The sequence below is a fragment of the Podarcis filfolensis genome (assembly GCF_964270895.1).
Source record: "Podarcis filfolensis genome assembly, chromosome: 2".
Taxonomy (NCBI): Eukaryota; Metazoa; Chordata; class Lepidosauria; order Squamata; family Lacertidae; genus Podarcis; species Podarcis filfolensis.
This window is the reverse complement of record NC_139605.1, coordinates 211,772-237,455: the sequence shown is the minus strand read 5'-3', so window position 1 is coordinate 237,455 and position 25,684 is coordinate 211,772. Positions and strand designations below refer to the sequence as shown.

Sequence of the window (25,684 nt, the reverse complement as noted above, 5' to 3'; positions counted from 1 at the left end):
TAACTTAATATTCTTTCCAGTTCAAATCCAAAAATCAAGTTAGTTTGTATCAGTTCTTCCTTGTTTTCAACAAAATATAACCAAATTGCAACAAATATATCCAGCAGAGACAGCAGAAACAAAGTTCTCTTTTTCCTTCTTGACAGCTAATTTTGACAGCTGTCAAACTCTTCTATATCTCCTCAACAGGCTCTCTCGCGAATCACTCCCGGGTCCGGGGGGGGTGGCACTTCAGCTCTCAAAATTAGCTCTTGTCCTCCAGTAAAATTACTTATACTTATATTGCCAAATCGTGAAATTAATATCTTTTATCCAATAAAGAAAAAGAAATTCTCTCGACCTTAGTTAACTAGTCCTTGCTTTAAATTTTTTTTACAAGACGGGGAGGCGGACTTCCTGTTTGCGCCTTCCCCGATCGTGCCAAATTAAAAAAAAAAAAATCCTTTACAAGTCCAATTTCCGTACTGCTCACGGGTTGTTACTTTTAGAGTCCAATTGTTCACAAGAAGAAGTCAGCGCTCTCCGACCATGGCACGCGGCTTCACTCCGCAGGAGGAGCAGTCGACTCTCAGCACCGCGCCGCTCACCTCGTCCCCCGTTCCGAAGCCTTTAAAAAGGCTCCTTCGCAGGTCGGGGGGCGCAAATGGTGCCCGCCGAGTCACCAGGTTCACAGGCTTCAGCGCCTGTGATTTCTAAGGGTCCCCGCGTCGCCGCAGCGGCAAGACCCAGCTCCTGTAGAGCCGATCCCCTCCGGAGCTCGGAGGGAATCCGCCATTAGCCGTTCGCGCTAACCCGGAAGTCTTTGTTTTGAGTGTTTCAGACCACTTGCTGGTAAACTTAGAGGGTCAAGAGACTGCATGAGCTGTTTGGCATAAGCTGAGAGATATGCATTTGAGGGAAAATGCCGGTTCCAGTGTGATTTTCTTCAAGAAGCTGTGCAGGCTGCAGTTGGAGAAAGGTGGTGATTTGCCTAGCCATCTATCTCAGTTAAAGCGTCTCAGACAGGACCTTGTTCAGCGAGACCTGGCTATTTCAGAGGCTGTGTTTGCAATGCTGATGATAAATAGCCTAGATGATTCTTACGATGGAGTAGCTGCCCAGATTTCTACAATGCCTGCTGACCGGCTAACAGAAGATTATGTGTCTAGCGTGCTCCTGAATGAGTGGGATCGCAGACAGGCTGTTAGAGAAAGCCGGGACAACTGTGCTGTTAAAAATGTGTTTGAAAGTGTGCCTGAGTCTTCAGCAGGGGAAAGTGAAAGTGAAACTGCTGCTGTTAAAGCACTAAAGTTGAGGCGGTGCTTTTCGTGTGGAGCACAAGGCCATTTGAGTTTCCAGTGCAAGAAATCTTCAAAGAAGAAGGGAAGCTTCAGAGGCAGAGGGGGAGGAGGACAAAATCCCCAAGCACCTGCTACTTCAAAGGCTTTGATCTCTCGCTGCTCCAATCAACGTGGGCGGAGTTTCTTTGTGATCGACTCTGGCTGTTCAAACCACGTGGCCAAAGATAAGGATCTCTTTGTTCAGCTTAAGAAGCAAGAGAAAGCAATTAATCAAGCAGATGGGACTGTTCTCACGAGTTTGGCTAAGGGAACTGTGTTTTTAAAGAGCCTGAATGCAACAATTAAGAATGTCCTGTATGCGCCTGATATTCAGGACAATTTGTTGAGTGTTTCCCAGCTTGATCGTCAGGGTTTTAAGGTGGTTTTTGCTAGATCTCGTTGTGAAATTCGTCGAGATGGCAAGCTCATTCTGTATGCAAAATGTGTTCATGGATTGTACCAATTGCCTTTTGTTTCAGGTACTGCAGATGCAACTGAGAGAGAGTGTTGCAATTTGTCTGTTGATAAGAATGAGAAGTTGCATGACCAATGTATTCATTATTACCACCGTGTTTATGGTCATTTGAATTTCCAGGCTGTGGCAAAAATGCCTGATATGGTTCAGGGTATGAAGTTGAAAGAATGTCCCTACCACATGAAATGTGTTTCTTGTGCTGAGAGTAAGGCAAGGCAAGCTCCCAAAGGTACAGAGTCTGGGAGAGAGGCCAAGAAACCATACGAAGTCATTCATGCAGACTTAGTGGGGCCTCTAGCGCTCTCTAGAGGCAATTCTAGCTTTTTTATGGTTTTGATAGATGCCTATTCTAGATATGTATGGGTCTATATGCTGCAGAAAAAGTCTGAAGCCTTTACCAAGTTTCGTCAGTTTTGTAAATGGCTCAGAAATGTATATAATGAGAATGTACATTGTATTTTCACTGACAGGGGTGGAGAGTTTTGTTCAGAGGAGTTTGAGAGTTTTCTTTCTGAACAGGGCATTGAGCATAGGACGGCCACGCCCAGATCACCCTGGCAGAATGGTTTATGTGAGAGATTAAACCAGACCCTGCAGCAAGGAATCAGAACACTGTTACATGATTCGGGGCTAACCAATCCCTATTGGGCCGAAGCTCTTTCGTTTTTCTGTCACGTGTATAACAGAAGGTATCAGTCCGCAGTAAATCGCACCCCATATGAGATGCTTCACAAAAGAAAGCCATGTGTAAAGTATTTTAAAATTTTTGGATCGGAGGTTTGGGTGCACACCTTGCAGGGTGACAAACTTAGCAAGCGTGGAGAACATGGTGTTTTCCTAGGGTACGAGAAAGGGTCTTATCGTGTCCTGATCACAGACACGAAAACAATAAGGCTGACCAGGAGTATTGAGGACAATCCAAAATGGGACAGAGTTGGAGTTTTTCAGTGCCATCCCATTTGTGATGATGGGGCAAAAGGGGCAAAGACAGTTAAGAGGGAGGCAAGTGTTGTTGTTGGTGATGATCCTGATGCCAATGTAGTTCCGGATGGTGGCACAGATTATCAGAGCCCAAAAGCCTCAGGTGACTCTGACGCTGATTCAGACTAAGCAGCTTCATATACTTTAGCTCCCCATTCTCCCAAAGAGGAGGAAGCACCAGAACAAGAGGATCAGAGAGTTTTGCGCAGATCCGAGGGAACAACCAAGGGTGTACCACCGAAAAGGTTTTCTGAAGAGTTCGCTAAGGCTGCGGTCACGAGCAACTCTGGTGGGGTTTTTAAACCAGGCATGAAGTGTGCTGACAGTAATAGCACAAAACGCTTTATTTATTTCCTTACCTGACCTTAAGTGGTTCATGTGTAATACGTTAAAAGGATCAGGATTGAAGGAGCAAGCGTGTGTTTAAGTAAAAAAAGTGGTTGCAGTGATTGTTTAATAGTATTGATAAAGTGTCTTAGATAAAGGGGGAGAGAGATACTTGCAGATATGTTAACAAAGGTTGTAAGTAGAGAACAACTTTTTGAATGTGTTTGTAAATTACAGTTATGTTAAGATTCTTGAAATGGTCGGATGAAATGGGGGAGGATGAGGAGATTTCACCCCTCCCATATCCAAGAATCTCCTGATGAGTCTGCTGATTCTCCAGAGAGGAGGAGCAGTGTTCTACTCTCTACTTATTCTGCTCCAGCACCACATCAAAGAGTCAGTCAGTCAGTCAGTGTGTCGGAGAGAGAGAGACTGAGTGTTAGAGATCGTGTGTATAGATAAGGTTGCTGCTAAGAGCAGCTGCAGACACTCAGTGTAGTGCAGCATTCAGTTATGCTTAGACCTCATTAAGCTCTGTATATAGTTGTATAATAGTTGTAGATAGAATAAAGAAGATATTCTACAGAGCTGCTCTCCGAGTCGTTTATGCTCTGCTATACTCTGCTGTGCGATGACTGTCTTCTTGTTGGAGTGAATCCGGTGCTCACAACTCTAAGCTGTGAGTCCACAGCACTTTGACCTGTTCCTGTCCAGAAGGTGGTCTCTGGAAGTGCTACCCAGCTCGCCTAGCCCGGTCGGGGCTGAAGTGCATGAGTCCAGTTGGTGGCACTGGCTCAAGGGCGATGCTGACAATTTGTACTACCAGAAACACACACACATACTTATGTACACAGACACAACTGGGGAGGAGACCACAAGCCATGCTCCTATCATGTACTAAGGAAGAGGAAAATAAAAGTACCCAACTTTACACAGAACCCTTTTAGCAGATCTTGAGATAGTTTGAGAGAGAGTTTACTTCCTTAGACTAAAGAGTGCAAGTTCCTAGAGAAATGATCTTAAAGGCAGAACAGTTTTCCTAAGATAAGATAGGAAGAGAATCTGGGAGAGAATATTTTATTAGCATAGGGTTATTTCAGTTGATATAACCACTCAAATAATAAAAACAGTCCTGGATTTGATTTAAAAGGGATACAAAAGTTAATAATGTTTCTGAACTTGCATAGGAATAGTACGCCTAATTAAGATTTTTTAAAATAACGATACATAGGAAAGTGAGATGTTGGGTACTTTTAGCAAAGAATGTGCCCCCCTCCCTTGTTGAAGGAAGCTTACTCGGGAGTAAATTCACTTGGCACGGAAGTAAGAAGGGGGGGGGACCTGAAAGAGACTGAAACAAGTGGGGGAGGCATTTTCCAATAAGAAGCCAGGAAACCCTGGCTGATCTTAGAGACTGATATCAGGACTGGACTCTATAGATAGACAATTGTTGTCTATCAAAGCTTCTACCTTTTATTAACAATTTTCTTAGAAGGAACACCTATTTTCATAGGCATGTGCTTAATGAAATACATACACTGCATTTTAGCTTGAGAGAGCAGTTGGCTCAATTAGGCTTTTGCAGCAGAAACATTAGTTTCTTCACAGCACATTTCAAAATACTGGGGGGAAAAGACTGGAACACGGATGTAGACTCACAAACTCAAAGGTTGCAACATAATATTATCTACCATCAACTTAAAATCATACTCCTCACTTAAGCGACTCAGAGGAAGACTCTTTGGAGCCTCTCTCAAATAACAAACATTTGCACCCTTCATTCTCATTTTGTTTTTGTTTTTTTGTCCTGTTTTAAGATTGATAAGGTCCAGCATGGCTTCCTTAGATTTAAAATTTTGAAGCAAGCTTGTAGTTTAAACTATGCACACTTAAGAAAGGCAGTCTGTCAGAGACAGAAGGAACAGACAACACACATAACAGACAACATGTAAACATACATATTCTCATATATGTATTAACAGACAACACACATAACAGACAACATGTAAACATACATATTCTCATATATGTATTAACAGACAACACACATAACAGATGTAAACATATATATTCTCATCCTTTAGTTGGTTATTGCAAGGAGTTGGGCCGCTTCCTTTGGCTTCATAAAGTGAAATTAGTAGGAAGGTCCCACATGGTTTTATGAGCCTCCTTGCCTCTTCGAACACACCACCAGTTAATCAAACTGGCAGGGCTCACAACGCTTGGTTGACTGGGTACCCCTTTATATATGCATGCGTTGCTGTTGTTGCTTTTTTGTTGTTTTTCTTTTTTTGGGGTTTCTGGGATAGAGAAGGGAGAAAGAGAGGGGTTGATTAGGATTTGGGTAACTTGTACAGGGGGCTATTTAGGGTTTTCCTTTTCCTTGTTGCTTGGCAACTTCCTAGTGGTTTATTGAGCTCTAGCTATCCGGTTACCTCTCGTTCCTTTCCTTATTTCCTATTCCAAATCTTGGGGTTCCTTTCCACTCTGCCAAATCCCTCCCAATTCCTCCTGGGCTATCCCTCCTGGCAACCTCCTACCTATCGTCAAAATCTCAGGAAAAGGGGCCCTACTGAACGCCCGCGCCGTGTGGTGCCAGATCGGGTGATCCCTGGATAGAGTTTTGAACCGAAAATCCCCCTTGCTTTTGGAAGCGGGCTCACGCACGATACACGTGTTACGTGGCACCGACCAGTGCGGCTGGGATTGAGACAGAAAGCCAGACCCCTTCCTGCCCCCTTGCCAGGCGCTAGGGAAGTTTGGAAAGAGAGCTCCAACCCCTTGCTTTCAACTGAGATGCCCGTTGCGGAGAGTCGGCTGTCTTTCAAGTCGGCTCTCTCCGTCTTACTTTCGGGCTCCCAATTGGTGCAGCTGGCTGGAGATTTTTAAGAGAAAGAGATATAGCTCAGAACCCCCCTTTCGGGTTGAGCGGCAGTCCACGGTCTCTCTCACTAACCGGACCAAGAGAAAGGTAAGAAGGAGCGATAGAGAGGAGGGCAGAGAATTCAGTTGCCAGGAGATTTCCACCCCCTTCCCACCAGTGCACTGGATTTTTCCTTTTCCTTATACTCAGGCGTCTTCTATGATGATCCCGGGATCGATGAATAAGCCGGCTGGATCCCTCTTTGCTCCCCGGCTGAACTCCTGGGGCTTTCGATTACCGTCCGGAAGATGGCCGGGGGTCCAAATGATCTTCCCAGGCAAAATGGCCCGGTGCCGGCTGAAGATTTCAGGGCCCCCGGTCAGCAACACGGGAGAACCGCAAAGCCCCACGTTGGGTGCCATCTGTTATGGTAAAATCTGGGTGCGAGGCTGCTCCGCCACCCAGCTCGTCGGACTAAGTCCGCGGGTCCCTGCGGAGGAAAATGAGCTCAGCCGGAGATAGGAGCAAGCTGCAGAAGATCCAAGTTTATTGTGCAACAGGTTCAAGGCGAGATTGAACAGCGAGAAAGGGGTGACATGAACTTTTGAAACTTCCCTCCATGTCCCAGAATACAGTGCAAAATACATCCCAGTTACATCATGAATACATTAAGAAGAGGTTGGGTTACACAGGATTAACATATGGAGGAGGGAGGGGGGAATATGCAGAGCTGGAGATATGCGCAGATAAGCACATCCTGAGTACCAGTGATGAGAAGACAATGGTCCATGTACTGGCATTGCCTGGAGGAAAGGCTTGGCAGGGTGATTTGACAGGATTAGGGTCTTGACACCTTGCTTGAGGGATTATGGAGGACAGGGGAGGTGTCATGGAGTCCTAGAGAAATTGAGCAAATTGGCACGTTGATTTTCTATGAATTTTATAGATTTTAGTCCCTTTTGACATTGACAATTGGAAATAAATGGATATATTGTAGCGAAGAAGAAGGTGAAGAAGACATGCCCCCCCTTCCGTTTCAGGGGATAAAGCCCTTATTATTATTACTACTACTACTGTTATTCTTCTGCTCCTTGGGCCTCCGAGACAGAGAGGGCCTTTCCCTCCTGGCCCCCTTCGCAGACCCCGGCGGATCCCCCAAGGCTGCTTGCCTGGCGTCTCCCAAGGGAGAGGCCTCCTCCGTGGGGCCAACATGGCGAGGAGAGAGGCTGCCCTGCGGAGGCCAAGCCATCATGGCAGGAAGGCGGCTGAGGACCAAAGGTGCCGCCCTCCTTCATCCGGGAGGAGAGACCCCGAGAGCCTGGGACCCCCGAGGCCCACAAGGGAGCCATGGCGTCTCTGGGAGCCGCTGGGGCTCCGGAAAAAACAAAATGGCGTTCCCGCCTATTTCGGAAAAACACCATCTCTTGGCCCTGCTGCCTCCATGGGCTCCTCCTGGGCCTCCCTGGGCATGGGGGGAATCCAGCTGCCCCCAAACAATGAGGGAGAAGAGAAACAGGAAGAGAAGGAAGGAGAAATGAAGGAGAAGCTGGGAGGGGGAGCAGCCATGAGGGAAACTCAGGTGGGAAACTCCCTCAGGAAACCGGGCGAAGGAGAGGAGGAGGCCCAGGGGAATCTGAAAGCGGATTGGCCAACTGTCCAGTGCAGAGGCCTCTGATTGGTCCATCCCTGCTCTGGGGTGGGAAATGGGGTCTCCTGCTTCCATGTGGTTCTGGGAGCCCAGAAGAAACTGGTTTTCTGGCAGGAAACTCGGGGAAAGGATGGCAGGGGTCCCTCTTGCTCTGAACTGGAGTCTGGTACCCTCTCTCCACCATCCTGGTCTTCCCCTTTCTTTTTCAGGCGCCCCCCTCCTGCCCCCCCCCGGTCGCGTGTGCGTTTCCTTCCTCGCCTGGGACTCTTCCTCCTCCGTCTGTCTTCCTGGGATGAGAAGCGGCTGCAGAAGCAGAAAAACCCGTATTTTCGGGAGGGGAGGGGTCTCCTGGCTGGGAAGCCCCCCCCCCGAGCTGGAGGGTGTTTTGGGGGGGGTGTCTTGAGGGAGCCATTTCTGAGCCCAAGGCACCTCCCGCCACTAGGCAGCCTTCGCCTCTTCTCCCTCCCAGCCTTTCCTCGGGATCCAGGAGCCTCGATGCTGGGGGAGAGCCAAGCTAACCCCCCATGGACCCCCCCCCTCTCCCTTGCAGTTAGTCTGGTGGGATGTGGGCTCCTTGGGGCAGAGGGAGGGAAGGGGGACAGCCCCTAGAGCGCAGGCGCAGAAGCAGGAAAACTGAAGGCAGGGAGAGGGAGGGGAGGACTCGGCTTGCCAAGGGTTAAAAGGAGCAGAGCGGGATTCCTAGAGAGGACAGGAAGTGCAGGGGGAGGGGGCAAGGTCCTCCAGAGCAGGAACCCCTCCCTCCCTGCTTTCTTCTCTCTTTTGCAAACGCTTCCTTGGTGCCCCTCCTGGACTCGGGTGAGTCTCCTCTCTCTGCCCCCTGAGGGTGCAATGGGGAGAAGGGGGTCCCAAGGCCGCATGGGGTCCCTGCTCAGATCATGCCTGGGGGGGGAGCCCCCCAAGTCAGGGGGCGGAGAGTCAGGGCAGAGGGAAAAGGAGACGCAGCACTGAAGGGGGCGGAAAAGGGGGCGAAGGGGGCCAAAGCAAGCCGGGGAAGGAAGGGGGCGCCGGGGGGGGAGGGAGGCGCTCCCTGGCTCGCTCCCCCCTAGCCTGGAGGTCAGCAAGGACCTCTTGCTGCTTTAGGTAAACTCGCCACCTTGGGTGTCTGGGGGGGGGAATTGGGGAGCCCAAAATCCCTTCAAAGGAATCCATTACAGTGATCCGATGGAAGCTCCCAGTCCCTGCAAACATTCCAAAATGATTTAGCCCTCTGCACAGCTGATGAAGGGAAAACCCAGGAATCCTTGTCTTGTCTGCCTATGCGGCATCTATCAGAGCCAGTCTTTTTTGTCTGCCAACCCAATCATCTTTATCAGACACTTAGAAGATTATTTCATGCTACTCTTCTAGGGAAGACACCAGACAGAAAAGACAAGAGTCAAGAAATTAGAAAAGAATGTACTACGGCACTGACAAAATAGGAGCTGTATTTTGTACATAGTGGACTTGGGCGTCAACTGAAAAGCTACATTTTAATGTATTATGTCACGATGTTGATTTTGACATTATGAGAATCTGTATCTAATTGTAGAGAAGTAGTTTCTAGTAAATAACTTTGCAATTGTTACTATACGGCCTATTACGTTTACATGCTTTTTCAACTGCAAACATTCCAGTGACAATATTGAAAGGAAATCCTCCCCACCTGCTGGATTTCTGCCTGCCAGAAGGATGAAGGATGTAGAAACCCAGCCAAAAGGGAGGGGGGGACAGTGGGAGAGAGAGCAAGAAATTCTGCTTCTCTTCCTCACAGATCCGCATAACCCCAGGGCACCTTAACAGGATACATTTTTTGGCCTTGGCAGGCGTGCCTATAAATTAAGGAATACAGTCCACCGGTCTGCCATGATTGACTGCATAAGAGCCAACTCCTCGGGCCGAGGTTCCCCCCATAAAACATTTGAGCCCCCCTCCCGTTAATGGGCATTGCCATTCAAATGGTGTGTGCACACTGCATCTTGTGATCAGTTTTGCGGGGCAGGGCTTACTTGGGTCCAGGGGCGTCCAATGGGGAGAATTAAATCCTTAATTAACGGAGATTCTGCCCCCTGACATCAATCCTGGCTATGCCCATGCCTGTCCTCCCTTAATATTTTATTCAAGTTGGCACCCCTAATTGACTGCCGTTCCCTGTGCTGTCCCCTGCTGCTGCCAATATTATTATTATTGTTGTTGTTATTATTATTAAATTTGTATTATGCCCTTCATCCAAAGTTTACAGGGCGATTCACAACATAAAAATGCAAAATGAGAACACCAAATGCATAAAAAACAAAGGCAAACCAATGATCTCTCAGGGCGACTTTTGCATATAGCCCACAAATTCTCGATGGGATTTATGTCTGGGGAATTTCCTGGCCAATCAGTACCTGTATTTGCTGCTCTGTCATGAATTTCTTCACCACTTTTGGTGTGTGATGGGGGCTAGGTCCTGCTGCAACATCCCAGTACTGTCAGGATACTTCTTTTCCAACTCTGGAATAACTCTCTTTCATAGAACCTCAATATATTGGGGCGAGCGCATCATTCCTTCTATTGGCTACAGGTTCTGACACCATCATAACTGACGCATCCCCAAAACATCTTCTTTTGAGGGTGCTTGACAGACTGATCGATGTGGTGTAGAAAACATGCTTTGTTTCAATTCATTTGCACAAGGATGCATCTTACCTCGCATGTCATGTTGCGCATGCCATCTCTTCGCTTCCCTGTGTATGCTGTTCCGTCCTTGGCACTAGCACACACAGTTTCTGCCAGATCATCCTGATGTTTACCATATTCCATCTACACAATCAGTTCACAGACATTGAGTCCATTTTGTGGTGTCTTCAGCCATCTTTCAGGTCCATGCAAGCCATGCCATTCATTACATTTATATCTTTCCCAAACTTGTAAGAGTGATCTTCTTCTTATATGATTGTAAATCCTTTATTTACTTTGCCTTTATCATACCTTGGCTTCTTCCCTTTCCAAATAGATTTTGAAATGTCCTTCTGTCATTTCTTGAAGCATGCTGTATTACTTATTCCCGGCACTGACTGAAATAAAAATAATACTTTTGGCAGTGCGTTCATCTTGATCGCTGCAATTCTCCCTAATAAGGATAAATTCATTCTTCCCCAAATTTCTAGATTCCTTTTTATTTCATTCCAGGTATTTTCATAATTGTCTTAAGTATTTGACTTTTCTATGGATTTCTATTTCTAAATTTTTCTGTAATTCTTTTTTATTTTCTCCTGCTGGATTTTTCACTAACAACTTTGTCTTATCTTTATTCAACTTAAAACCTGCCACTTGTCCATACTCCTGTATTTTTTCTAAAACTTTTGGAAGAGAGTTCTTAGGGTCTTCAACTGTAATTACAAGGTCATCTGCATATGCTTTTAATTTGCATATTCTTTTCCCCACTGTAATACCTCTGATGTTTTTGTCTGCCCTGGCTTCTTTCCTGGGAGACAATTGAAATCTAATATAAGAAACATTATAGATGATAGAATACCTGGAAGTGATAGATGCTGAAAAAAGAGTTTGACAACATCTCATGCGAATTTATGAATAAAGTCCTTGAAGGAATGAGTTTTGGTGAAAATTTTAGTAAGGGGATTCAAGCAATATATTCGGTCTAAAAAGCCAAAATAATTGAAAATCAGGTGGTAACAGAGGAATGTAAGATACAGAAAGGAACATAACAGGAATGTCCTTTCTCACCTTTACTATTCATTCTAGGCTTAGAAGTCCTGACCAGAAACATCAGGCCAAAGTCCAAGGAGATCTGCTCTTGGGTCACTACTGTGCAGACCCTGCCAGCCTTACGAAGTGGGGTGAGGAGCAAACAGAGGAAATTGGAACCACTGGAGATGATTAGAAATGGGGCTTCTGTGGGGGAGGGGCTGCCCCATTTGGGCTTCTCCAGGGGCAGGAGAATATCTAGGGCAGGAGAATCCCTGCAGGGCCTCTGAGGCTGCCTTTGCTTCTTCCTCTCTCCCAGGACCCTGCAGCTCGTTTTGGCTCCTTGACTCCTCAGGAAGGATGAAAGAGACGGATCCTGCAAAGCTAGCGAGGATGGAAGGGGGAAGATGGACGGTTGACCTGGTCAGGTTGTCTCCTGCATCCCTCCCCACAACCTCTGAGCATTCCCTCCCAGGGACCTCCGAGAGATCTGGTGAGTCCCAGGGGAGGGGAGATGGGGACATGGATGGAGCCGTAGAGGTATTGGGGATTCCTCAGCTAGGGGGTGGGGGGAGGCAGGCAGGCAGGCGGATGGAGATGGAGAGCACCTTTTCGGGCTCCCCCACCTGCCTGCCTGCCTGCTCCTTTGTCATCTGCAGGCAATTTGAGCTAGGAATAGGTCACAGCTCCCCGGCCACCACAGCTCTAAATGTCTAAAACCAGTACCGTGATCTGAAAGTCCTCCCAATGCCAGACAACTCACTGATCCATCACGCGGCACTAGAAGCCACGAATAACCTGATCCTGCTTTGCAGATTGAATGCAAATGGGGCCTCCGTGTGTTGCCTTTTTCTTTTCTTTTTTTATAACTCTTCTTTGCTTTTAAAAACAAGGATCATAGGACTAAGAAATGATACAAATATGTAGACTGAGTCTTCTCATGTCATTTGTATATAAAATAGCAGAATAAATTTGCTGGAATATCTATAACATGTTGTCATGGTAACATATTGTCAGCAAAACTACAGTATCTATGACAAAGAATTGTTGGCAATTTTTGTGGCTTTTAAGCAGTGGAGACCCTTCCTGATTGGGGTGCAGCAGCAGATACAGGTGCGTACAGATCACAAGAACTTGGAATACTGGCGGACCGTGCACGTGCTTTTCCAGAGGCAAATCCGCTGGGTTTTTTGTTTTTTGCCAACTTTAACTTTAGGATCCAGTACATCCTGGGAGAGCAGAACGTGAGGGCAGATATCTCGTTATCTCGAAAACCAGAGTACTTGGAGGAAGAAGGAACCCCCCCCCCCCCGTGGCCAGACATATGTTCCAGGAGGACAAATGGACCTGGGGAGGAGCACTAGCAGAAGAAGCAGAACATTGTATGTACCAGGAGAGTCCTTAAGGGTCAGAGTTCTCAAATGAGCTCCATGACAACCCTACTGCTGGGCATTTTGGGCAACACAAGGCCATGTTGTTAGTTACGTGGGATTTTTGGTGGCCCAAAGTAAGGGAGGATGTGCAAGATTATGTGTGAGGATGCGACGTGTCGGAGAGCAAAGAGGGAGAGGGTGGCACCAGTGGGGTTGCTAGAACTCTTGCCCACACCGGGGAGGCCATGGGAGGTGGTGTCCATAGATTTCATGACAGACCTGCCCATGTCCCGAGGTAAGACAGCGGTCATGGTGATGGTGGACCTACTGACCAAGATGTGTCACTTTGTGGCATGTTCCGATGCAGTGACAGTGGAGGAGACCGCCATGTTGTTCGTGGACCACGTCTTCATGGGGCTTCACAGCTGCATGGGGTACCTGCGAGGGTAATTTTGGACAGTGGAAGGCAGTTCACCTCGCATTTCTGGTGCAAGCTCATGAGTTTGTTGCAGGTAGAGGTGAGCTTCTCGACAGCAAGGCACCCAGAAACCAACGGACAAGCCGAGAGAGCAAATGCCATTTTGCAGCAGGAGTTGCACTGTCACATCAATCAGAGGCAGAATGATCGGGTAGAGAAGCTAGCACTAGCAGAGTTTGCATACAATAATGCTGAGCACGTGTCCACAGGGATGAGTCCCTTTCTTGCCAATTACGGGTGCCATCCCAGGGCCAGGGGAGGAGGCTTGGCGTGTGCCGGCCGCGGAGCAATTCGCGGAGGAGATGGAGGCCATACACCAACAGCACAAGATGAACTTGGAGAGCTTGCAGGGCAGCAGCTGAAGGAGCAAAAAGGGTTTTCTTGTGTGTGTTTCTTGTGGCTGATTAGCTGTTCTCCCTGTGCAAAGGTCTGAGGGGGCAGGGTTTCTGTTGAGGTAGGTGATTAGCTGTGGGAGGAGCTTATCAGAGCTTGCAGGGCAGCAGCTGAAGTAGGAGCAAAAGGGGTTTTCTTGTGCAGTTTGATCCATCTTTTATGATTTAGGGGAGCTAGTTTGATTTAGGGGAGCTAGTCTCAAACGTTTGTTGGGGGAGACCTAGGTTTTTTTGGGGGGGAGTTACTTGTCCTGTCTTCACGCTTTTTATGATGGAGGACCGCTGTAGTCACCCCCAACAACACGTTCTCAAGATGGAGGGTGAGGGAACAGCTGCAGTCGCCTGCGGTTCCTGCACAATGTTTGCCATCTTGCCAAAGGTTGCAGGCAGCTTTACCTGTAGCAATTGCATGTTGATTGCCCTCTTACAAGACAAAGTCCAGCAACTGGAGGAACGTGTAGCTACGCTTCAAAGAATTAGAGAGCTGGAGCTCTTCTTGGAAGCAACAGAGCACACCGTCTCCACCAAGGAGGAGACAGGGGACTCCCCTGAGAAGGAGGCTAGTTCACCAACACAGGAGCCAGATATATGGAGAAACATGACTCAAAGAAGTAGGAGGCCCAGGATTCGCTCTGATTGTTTAGAAATACACAATCGCTTTGAGGTCCTCTCCCCTAGCATGGAAGACGAAGAGCAGACTCCATTTGAGGATCTCTCCCTCATTACAGTCGATCAGGTATATGAAGACGAGCAGCAAAGTCAGTCCTCAGGGAATGTGCAGGCGACCTTGGAACGGACAGCTCACGGAAGAACCCCGACCAGACCTAAGAGGAGGCGTGTAGTGGTGATAGGGGATTCCCTACTGAGGGGAACAGAAGCAGCGCTCTGTGGGCCTGACAAGATGTCTCAGGAAGTGTGCTGTCTCCCCAGGCTAAGATCCAAGATCTAACTGAACGACTGCAAGGAATCATAAAACCCACTGACAAATACCGCTTCCTCTTGGTTCATGTGGGAACCAATGACACTACAAGCAATAGCCTCCAGAAGATCAAAAGAGACTACGAGGCTCTGGGCAGGAAATTGAAGCAATTAAATGCACAAATTGTCATCTCATCTGTCCTCCCAGTTCAACGACGTGGCCCAGGGAGAGAGGGAAAAATAGTGGAAGTGAACAGCTGGCTTCGCAAATGGTGTAAACAGGAACGGTTTGGATTCTTAGATCACGGACTGCAGTTTCTTAAAGATGGACTTCTGGCAAGTGATGGGCTGCACCTCACAACACTTGGGAGGAATGTTTTTGCCAAAAAACTCAGAAACGTCATCAGGAGGGCTTTAAACTGACTAATGTGGTGGAGGGAGACAGTGCTCCTGAAGGTAGGAGTCTATCAATTGATGAAGATGATCATCCCAATGTCATAGACCAAATGGAGCAAACAGCACGCAGACCTAATGGTGGAAGGAAAAAAATCCTTAAATAAGAGACATGGGGGAATGATTAATGGACTTCAATGTCTGTACACTAATGCGCAAAGCATGGGATATAAACAAGATGAGCTTGAGCTCTTGGTACAGCAAACTAAATATGACATAATAGGCATCACTGAAACCTGGTGGGATAAGTCCCACGATTGGAATGGAATAATGGAGGGATACAATCTATTTCAGATAAATAGACCAGACAAGAAAGGAGGAGGAGTGGCGTTATATGTCAGGGATGTGTATACCTGTGAAGAGACCCAAGATTTAGAACCTCAAAGCCAAAGTGAGAGCATTTGGGTCAAAATTAAGGGAGAGAAGAATAACAGTGACCTCATTGTGGGAGTTTACTATAGATCCCCAAGCCAAACGGAGGACATAGATGATGCCTTCCTGGAACAGATGGCCAAGCATGCAAAAGGAAGGGAGATAGTAGTAATGGGGGACTTCAATTACCCGGATATTTGTTGGATGTCAAACTCAGCCAAGAGCATAAGGTCAAACAGATTCCTCACTGGCCTTGCAGACAACTTCATTGTCCAGAAAGTGGGAGAAGCAACAAGAGGAACAGCCATTTTAGATCTGGTCCTAACCAATGTTGATGACCTGGTTAGTGGGGTAGAAGTGGAAGGATCATGAGGCACGAGTGATCATGCTCTTCTGAAGTTTACTATACAGCGGAAAAGAGCAGCCAAGCATACTAGGACTCAATTTCTTGACTTTAAGAAAGCCGACTTCATAAAACTTAGGGAAGTGCTGGGTGAGATCCCATGGACAGTAATACTAAAAGGAAAGGGAGTTCATGATGGCTGGGAGTTTGTTAAGAGGGAGATAGTAAAAGCACAACTTCAGGCAATACCAATGAGACGGAAACATGGAAGGTGCCTAAAGAAGCCAGGGTGGCTATCTAAAGAACTTTTAACTGAGTTAAGATTTCCCAATTTTGAACCAATCAGTTGTTCCCTATCCAGTTCTAACTGTATCTTCTTGTCCCACATAGAGATTTCTCAGGAGACAGATGAGGTGATCAGGCACTCCCATTTCTTTGAGAACTTGCCATAGTTTGCTGTAGTCGACACAGTCAAAGGCTTTTGCATAGTCAATGAAGCAGAAGTAGATGTCTTTCTGGAACTCTCTAGCTTTCTCCATAATCCAGGGCATGTTTGCAATTTGGTCTCTGGTTCCTCTGCCTCTTCTAAATCCAGCTTGCACTTCTGGGAGTTCTTTTTTTATATATATATAAAATATTTATTGAAGTTTTCAAAAAATTTAAAGAAAAACAAAACACACACAAAAAAACAAAAAAAAACCAAAAACAAACATATACCTTTCAATAACATTTTTCCTTGACTTCCCCACATCTCCCCTTCTTGTATTCCAATTCAATTTTTAATTCAACAAGTTCCTATCCCCAAATTTTACCTTATTATGTTTAAGTCCTTTTTGTTTAACCAATTTTAACATAAATCTCAATCTTGATACATCAAATCTTATTCTTAATACCTTTTTCTAAAGTCGACCCCAATTCCATTTCACGATTTCCCCATTTTAATCTAGAATAGCAAAACAAATTATTTACAAAAAAGAAAAAAGAAAGAATATATTTGTACCGCCTTTGGATACCCAAAGCCCCACTCCCCACTTTTCCTGGTTTCAATCTCCAACCAATGTCCATCAATCCATCTGGTATCAGCCTGGTGATCTCACATCCGAGGCCCTTAAGTCTCTCTCCTTTCCTCTCTGCCGGTTTTTTTGATAGTCCTTTATGTTAAACGCCAAATCTCGGAGAAGCTCTGTCCCCATAAGGTCCATACTTCTTCCTGCCAGGCCTCCATATTTAAAATTGTAATCCAAATCTTGTTTTTTACTTCTTTTAAGTCCAAATGTCCCAGAAACTCCTGCTTCCACTTTGATCAGATTTGTCTTTTCCTTTAAATCCATCTTTACAGGCCTTTGGCCTGCCAGGTCTCCATAGTTATGATTGTAATCCAAATCTTGTTTTTTGCTTCTTTCTTTAATCCTCTGCTGCATTATAGCTCCTCCTTCCTTTCCCTCTAAGTTGTCATGTGTAGCTTCTTCAAATTTCTCAAATTCCTTTTCTTGTTCAGCTGCAAGAGTTTTTAGTTCAAGGGCACAGTCTTTTTGTTCTGGTACAGAGACTTGAGTCAAGTCCCTTCCAATTTCCGCAGGTTTGTTTGCTTTTTCATTCAATATTGTAACATTTTTAGCCAAAACAGTGCTTTGTTCATGAAGTTTTCCCAGGCTACGAAAGATCTTCTCAAGTGCCGTCTGTATTTTCCCACTTACAGCCATTCTGTAATGTCCCAGAGCCCCCTCTAGGGGAGTACTGGTTACTTAGTATTCCTTCCAGTTGTAAATCCAAAAGTCCTTTATTTTCCTTGATTTTCGACAATTTGTTACCTAAATGTAACAAATATGACCAGCCGAGGCAATAGAAACAAAGTTCTCTCTCTTTTTTTCCCCTCTCAGCTTTGACAGCTAGTTTGACAGCTGTCAAAGTCTTTTAAATCTCTCCAACAGGCTCCCTCGCGGATCGCTCCCGGGTCCTGGGGGAGGGGTAACAATCCACTTTCAGAATTAACTCTTATCCTCCAGCACATTCACTTAAACTGCCAAAACGTGAAATTAGTTACTTTTGACTTCTCACGAAGAAGTTGTTCTTTTCAACCTTAGTTATCTAGTCCTTGCTTTAAAATGTTTACAAGCGGGGGAGACGGACTTCCTCTTTGCGCCTTCCCCGCTCGTGCCGAATCAAAAAAGGGGATTTTTAATATCCAATTTCCGTAATACTCACGGGTTGTTACTTTTAGTCCAAATTTCAAAGGAAGAAGTCAGCGCTCTCCAACCATGGCATGCGGCTTCGCTTCGCGGAGACGGGTAGACAGCTCTCAGCTCCGCGCCGCTCACCCCCGGTATGTTCCGGAGCCTTTAAAAAGGCTCCTTTGCAGCGGGGGGGGGGCGCAAATGGAGCCCGCCAAGCCTTCAGTTCACAGGCTTCCCCGCCTGTGATTTTTTTCGGGTCCCCGCTTCGCCGTAGCGGTAGAACCCTGGCTCCACGAAGCAGATTTCCTCCGGAGATCGGAGGAAATCCGCCATTACAGTTGCTGGCGCTGACCGGAAGTCGGCACTGCCCTTCTTTGGGATTGGGATTTAAACTGATCTTCTCCAATCCTCTGGCCACTGCTGAGTTTTCCACACTTGCTGCCATATTGAGTGTAGCACCTTAACAGCATCCTCTTTTAAAGTTTAAAATAGTTCAGTTGGAATATCATCACTTCCACTGGCCTTGTTATTAGCAATGCTTTCTAAATAATAAGGATAATAAGAATAATAAGAATAATAATTATTTATTTATTGTTGCTGTTTAGTCGTTTAGTCGTGTCCGACTCTTCGTGACCCCATGGACCAGAGCACGTCAGGCACTCCTGCGAGCCTCCATCCATAGTTCTTCAATCCTTAAACCTGTTCCTCACTTCCACTGTGTATTCATAAGGGATTTGATTTAGATTGTATCTTACCGGCCCAGTGGTTTTTCCTACTTTATTCAGTTTAAGCTTGAATTTTGCTATAAGAAGCTGATGATCTGAGCCACAGTCAGCTCCAGGTCTTGTTTTTGCTGACTGTATAGAGCTTCTCCATCTTTGGCTGCAGAGAATATAATCAATCTGATTTCGATGTTGCCCATCTGGTGATGTCCATGTGTAGAGTCGTCTCTTGTGTTGTTGGAAAAGCGTGTTTGTGATGACCAGCTTGTTCTCTTGACAGAACTCTATTAGCCTTTGCCCTGCTTCGTTTTGATCTCCAAGGCCAAACTTGCCAGTTGTTCCTTTTATCTCTTGATTCCCTACTTTAGCATTCCAATCCCCTATAATGAGAAGAACATCCTTCTTTGGTGTCACTTCTATAAGGTGGTGTAAGTCTTCATAGAATTGGTCAATTTCAGTTTCTTCAGCACCAGTGGTTGGTGCATAAACTTGGATTACTGTGATGTTAAAAGGTCTGCCTTGGATTCGTATTGAGATCATTCTATCATTTTTGAGATTGCACCCCAGTACAGCTTTTGCCACTCTTTTGTTGACTATGAGGGCCACTCCATTTCTTTTACAGGTTTCTTGCCCACAGTAGTAGATATGATAGTCATCCGAACTGAATTCGCCCATTCCCATCCATTTTAGTTCACTGATGCCCAGATGTCAATATTTATTCTTGCCATCTCATTTTTGACCACATCCAACTTACCAAGGTTCATGGTTCTTACATTCCAGGTTCCTATGCAATATTTTTCTTTACAGCATTGGACTTTCCTTTCGCTTCCAGGCATACCCGCAACTGAGCGTCCTTTCGGCTTTGGCCCTGCCGCTTCATCAGCTCTGAATCTACTTGTCCTTGTCCTCCGCTCTTCCTCAGTAGCATGTTGGACGCCTTCCGACCTGAGGGGCTCATCTTCCAGCGGCATAACTTTTATATGCCTGTTGTCTTTGTCCATGGAGTTTTCTTGGCAGGGATACTGGAGTGGCTTGCCGGATCGTCCTCCAGGTGGATCACGTTAGGTTAAAACTCTCCACTATGACCTGTCCATCTTGGGTGGCCCTGCACGGCATAGTTCATAGCTTCTCTGAGTTATTCAAGCCCCTTCGCCACGGCAAGGCAGGGATCCATGAAGGGGAAAATATCAATTATGTTTCTCATTTTATTGTGCATGTGTCTGCCTGGTAAGTAGCCAGCCTGATCTCTGTGTATTATTTCATTCAATATATTTTATAATCATTATTGAACAATGATATAGGTCTATAATTTTTCATTAGTGTTGGATCTGCTCCTTGTTTGGGTATCAGTGTGATAAATGCTTCTCCCCATGATTTTGGTATTCTTCCTTCTTTTAAAATTCCGTTCAGTACTGTTTCATTGGTTCTGATAATATATCTTCTAACTTCTTATAAAATGCCGCCGATAATCCATCTGTACCTGGGGACTTTCCTATCTTTGCTTTTGAGATTGATTGCTGCACCATCTGCTATTCTTGGGAGTCTATTTTGTGCTATGTATCATTCCATTTCCTCTTAGTCTTCTTCTTCTTCATGGTAAAATTTCCTATAGTAATTTAATTTTTCTTTGCATATTTCTTTAGGATCTTCAATTATTATTCATTTCTCACTTACTCTCTCTTTTTGCATTTTCTTTAATTGCCACGCAAGTAGCCTACCTGATTTTTTGGAACCACTGGAGAGGTATAGAAATGGGGCTTCTGTTGGGAAGGGGCTGCCCCATTTGTGCTTCTCCCAGGGCAGGAGACTATCTAGAGCAGGAGAATCCCTGCAGGGCCTCTGAGGCTCCCTTTGCTTCTTCTTCTCTCCCAGGACCCTGCAGCTCGTTTTGGCTCCTTGACTCCTTGGGAAGGATAAAAGGGACAGATTCTGCAAACCTAGTGAGGATGGAAGGGGGAAGATGGACGGTTGACCTGGTCAGGTTGTCTCCTGCATCCCTCCCCACACCTTCTGAGCGTTCCCTCCCAGGGACCTCTGAGAGATCTGGTGAGTTCCAAGGGAGGGGAGATGGGGACATGGATGGATGGAGAGTGAAGAGGGGAAGCTCTCTGGCCAGAAATGAGATAAAGCAGGGATTTTGCTGTGGGTGGGGCCCCCAACATATTGGGAGGCTTCCCCTCCAGCCAGAAAATCCCTGCAGGGCCTCTGAGGCTCCCTTTGCTTCTTCCTCTCTCCCAGGACCCTCTAGCTTGTTTTGGCTCCTTGACTCCTCAGGAAGGATGACAGAGACAGATCCTGCAAACCTAGCAAGGATAGGAGGGGGAAGATGGACGGTTGACCTGGTCAGGTTGTCTCCTGCATCCCTCCCGACAACCTCTGAGCGTTCCCTCCCAGGGACCTCTGAGAAATCTGGTGAGTCCCAGGGGAGGGGAGATGGGGATGTGGAGGGATGGAGCCAGAGAGGTATTGGGTCTTGCTCAGCTTGGGGGTGGGGGGGGCAGGCAGGCGGATGGAGATGGAGAAGGGGAGCACCTTTTCGGGCTCCTCCACCTGCCTGCCTGCTCTTTTTGTCATCTGCAGGCAATTCGAGCTAGGAATAGCCCGACCAACGCGATGATTTGGCAGCTCAAAATGTCTAAAACAAGTTCTGTGATCTGAATGCCCTGCCAATGTCAGACAACTCACTGATTAAAAAAGGATGTGTACAAAAAATGGAAAAGGGGGGAAACCACCAAAGAGGAATTCAAACAAATAGCCAGCACGTGTAGACACAAAGTCAGAAAAACTAAATCACAGAATGAACTCAGGCTTGCTAGAGAGGTTAAAAGCAACAAAAAAGGCTTTTATGGGTATGTTCGTAGCAAAAGGAAGAAGAAAGAAACAGTGGGGTCACTCAGAGGAGAAGATGGTGAAATGCAAACAGGGGACACAGAAAGGGCTGAACTCCTCAATGCCTTCTTTGCCTCAGTCTTCTCCGATAAAGAAAACAATGGCCGACCTGAAGAATTTGGAGCAAATGATTCAGCAGAGGAAACACAGCCCAGAATAACTAAGGAGATAATACAAGAATACTTGGCTAGTCTAGATGTATTCAAGTCTCCAGGGCCAGATGAACTGCATCCAAGAGTATTAAAAGAACTGGCAGATGTGATTTCAGAACCACTGGCAGTCATCTTTGAGAATTCCTGGAGAACAGGCGAAGTCCCGGCAGACTGGAGGAGGGCAAATGTTGTCCCTATTTTCAAAAAGGGGAAAAGAGAGGACCCAAATAATTACCGCCCAGTCAGTCTGACATCAATACCAGGGAAGATTCTGGAGCAGATCATTAAGCAAACAGTCTGTGAGCACCTAGAAAGGAATGCTGTGATCACCAATAGTCAGCATGGATTTCTGAAAAATAAGTTATGTCAGACTAACCTGATCTCATTTTTTGACAGAGTTACAAGCCTGGTAGATGAAGGGAACGCAGTGGATGTAGCCTACCTTGATTTCAGCATGGCATTTGACAAGGTGCCCCATGATATTCTTGTAAAGAAGCTGGTAAAATGCGGTCTTGACTATGCTACCACTCAGTGGATTTGTAACTGGCTGACTGACCGAACCCAAAGGGTGCTCATCAATGGTTCCTCTTCATCCTGGAGAAGAGTGACTAGTGGGGTGCCACAGGGTTCTGTCTTGGGCCCGGTCTTATTCAACATCTTTATCAACGACTTGGATGATGGACTCAAGGGCATCCTGATCAAATTTGCAGATGACACCAAACTGGGAGGGGTGGCTAACACCCCAGAGGACAGGATCACACTTCAAAACGACCTTGACAGATTAGAGAACTGGGCCAAAACAAACAAGATGAATTTTAACAGGGAGAAATGTAAAGTATTGCACTTGGGCAAAAAAAATGAGAGGCACAAATACAAGATGGGTGACACCTGGCTTGAGAGCAGTACATGTGAAAAGGATCTAGGAGTCTTGGTTGACCACAAACTTGACATGAGCCAACAGTGTGACGCGGCAGCTAAAAAAGCCAATGCAATTCTGGGCTGCATCAATAGGAGTATAGCATCTAGATCGAGGGAAGTAATAGTGCCACTGTATTCTGCTCTGGTCAGACCTCACCTGGAGTACTGTGTCCAGTTCTGGGCACCACAGTTCAAGAAGGACATTGACAAACTGGAACGTGTCCAGAGGAGGGCAACCAAAATGGTCAAAGACCTGGAAACGATGCCTTATGAGGAACGGCTAAGGGAGCTGGGCATGTTTAGCCTGGAGAAGAGGAGGTTAAGGGGTGATATGATAGCCATGTTCAAATATATAAAAGGATGTCACATAGAGGAGGGAGAAAGGTTGTTTTCTGCTGCTCCAGAGAAGCGGACACGGAGCAATGGATCCAAACTACAAGAAAGAAGATTCCACCTAAACATTCGGAAGAACTTCCTGACAGTAAGAGCTGTTTGACAGTGGAATTTGCTGCCAAGGAGTGTGGTGGAGTCTCCTTCTTTGGAGGTCTTTAAGCAGAGGCTTGACAACCATATGTCAGGAGTGCTCTGATGGTGTTTCCTGCTTGGCAGGGGGTTGGGCTCGATGGCCCTTGTGGTCTCTTCCAACTGTATGATTCTATTATTCTATGATCCTGCTTTGCAGTTTGAATGCAGATGGGGCCTCTGTGAGTTGTCTTTTTCTTTTTGGAATAACTATTTGCTTTTAAAAACAAGGAACATTCTGTCAGGCTTGTTGTTTTTGCTTCTGTTTGCATTTGATTGACCAAAGAGATGACTGACCTTGGAGATGGAGTGGATTCCAGGGTTGAGCCAGAACAAAATCCATTCCAGATAAAAGCCAAACAATATGTCAGTTAATACCAGCCAACAAAGACAGTGAAAACTATAGAAAAGCCCCACATCTAACTATTTTTAGTTATTCCTCTATCACAGGCATTCATTAACTTTGTTCAATGATCTGGAGCTCCATTTCTTCTTGAGGCTCTAATTCGTTGCTCTCTTCATTGCAGGTGGTGATGAATTAAAAGAGAAGAACAAGGGGGAGCACAACAGAATCCACATAGTGGAGAAGTCATATAAATATTCAGAGTGTGGAGATAACGTCCGTCAGAGCTCCCAGTCCACCTCCCGTCAAAGAAGGAGCTTGGTTCAGAGTGATAGCCTCACTTCACACGAAAGAAGTTACAGTGGAGAGAAATTGTATCAGTGCAGAGAATGTGGAAAGAGCTTCGGTAAACGCCGGAATTTCACTTTCCATCAAAGAATTCATACCGGGGAGAAACCCTATCAGTGCTTTGAATGTGGGAAAAGCTTCAGTCAGAGGCACAGTCTCACTTCCCATCAAAGAATTCATACAGGGGAGAAACCCTTTCAGTGCCTGGAATGTGGGAAGAACTTCCGGGAGCGGATGAAGCTCACTTCACATCAGAGAATTCATACAGGGGAGAAACCCTATCAGTGCTTCGAATGCGGGAAGAACTTCAGGCACAGTAGTACTCTCACTTCACATCAGAGAATTCATACAGGGGAGAAACCCTATCAATGCTTGGAATGTGGGAAGAGCTTTCGTAAGAAAGGTGTTCTTGCTTTGCATAGAAGAGTCCATGCAGGGGAGAAACCCTATCAGTGCTTGGAATGTGGAAAGAGCTTCACTGATAGCTCCAGTCTCACTTCCCATCACCGAATTCATACAGGGGAGAAACCCTATCAGTGCTTGGAATGTGGAAAGAGCTTCAGTCACAGCCACCATCTGACTTCCCATCGAAGACTTCATACAGGGGAGAAACCCTATCAGTGCTTGCAGTGTGGAAAGAGCTTCACTAATAGCTCCCATCTGACTTCCCATCGAAGAATTCATACAGGGGAGAAACCCTATCAGTGCTTGCAATGTGGGAAGAGCTTCAGTCAGGGACACAGTCTCACTTCCCATCAAAGAATTCATACAGGAGAGAAACCCTATCAGTGCTTCGAATGTGGGAAGAACTTCCGGGAGCGGATGAAGCTCATTTTGCATCAAAGAACTCATACAGGGGAGAAACCCTATCAGTGCTTCGAATGTGGAAGGAGCTTCACTGATAGCTCCAGTCTCACTTCCCATCACAGAATTCATACAGGGGAGAAACCCTATCAGTGCTTCGAATGTGGAAGGAGCTTCACTAATAGCTCCAATCTCACTTGCCATCGCAGAATTCATACAGGGGAGAAACCCTATCAGTGCTTGGAATGTGGAAAGAGCTTCAGTCGGAAGGATAGTCTCACTTCCCATCAAAGAATTCATACAGGAGAAAAACCCTATCAGTGCTTCGAATGTGGGAAGAACTTCCGGGAGGGGACAAAGCTCACTTTGCATCAAAGAACTCATACAGGGGAGAAACCCTATCAGTGCATGGAAGGTGGAAAGAGCTTCACTCATAGCTCCCATCTCACTTGCCATCAAAGAATACATACAGAGGGGAAACAAAAAAAGAGAAATAAAACAAAAAATATTAAACAACCCTTACAAAATACAATTGTATAGAAAAGAAAAGGGAGGGAGAAGATACACTATAAATACTGTTTATGACCTTTGTATCATATATATCATATCATTCGTCAACACATAGAAAGGCAGGCTCCCCCACTTCTCCCCTGTGTGACCCCCTCTTCTCCCCGTATCCCACCCTGAGAGATCCTTCCTTCCCTGCGTTCCTTGCAGGTCCCTCGCACCTCCAACTGTCCTCTTCCTGTGTGTGTCCTCCTAAATTCAAAATAAAGAATCTTAATATAAAAAAAATACAAAAAATAGATGATGATGTTAATGATAATAATAATTTATTTATACCCTTCCCATCTGGCTGGGTTTCCCCAGCCACTCTGGGCAGCTTTCAACAAAATATTAAAATACAGTAATCCATCAAATATTAAAAGCTTCCCTAAACAGGGCTGTTGGATTATTGCCTGAGTCCGGCACGTTTCCTCTGCGCGTAAATTCTTCCAGGCAGCAGCAGAGCGAGCAGCGAGTGCTTTCCGTGTGAGATAAAGGAAAAGTCCGCACACTGTTTCTTCTATCTAAACACCACTTACCCCAAACACAGACCTTCACAGAACTCCCCATCAGCGAGGTTCCAGGCAGAGGGACAGTATTTCAATGCAACTAATCCAGCCCGAACACTCTGACACAC

The 25,684-nt window shown here is 46.0% G+C and overlaps 1 protein-coding gene across 1 annotated transcript in view; it reads left to right on the top strand.

The window, feature by feature from the left end:
- LOC310756632 (uncharacterized protein) overlaps window positions 1-25,305 on the top strand; it is an 80,124-nt gene extending 54,819 nt beyond the window's left edge. Inside the window, exons 3-6 of the mRNA XM_083601081.1 lie at window positions 11,620-11,793; window positions 20,398-20,571; window positions 20,764-20,937; window positions 23,534-25,305. Of these exons, the coding sequence (XP_083457207.1) occupies window positions 11,620-11,793; window positions 20,398-20,571; window positions 20,764-20,937; window positions 23,534-25,041 (2,030 nt within the window). The 3' untranslated portion in view covers window positions 25,042-25,305. The remainder of the gene's footprint in view (window positions 1-11,619; window positions 11,794-20,397; window positions 20,572-20,763; window positions 20,938-23,533) is intronic.
- The last annotated feature ends 379 nt before the right edge of the window (window positions 25,306-25,684 follow it).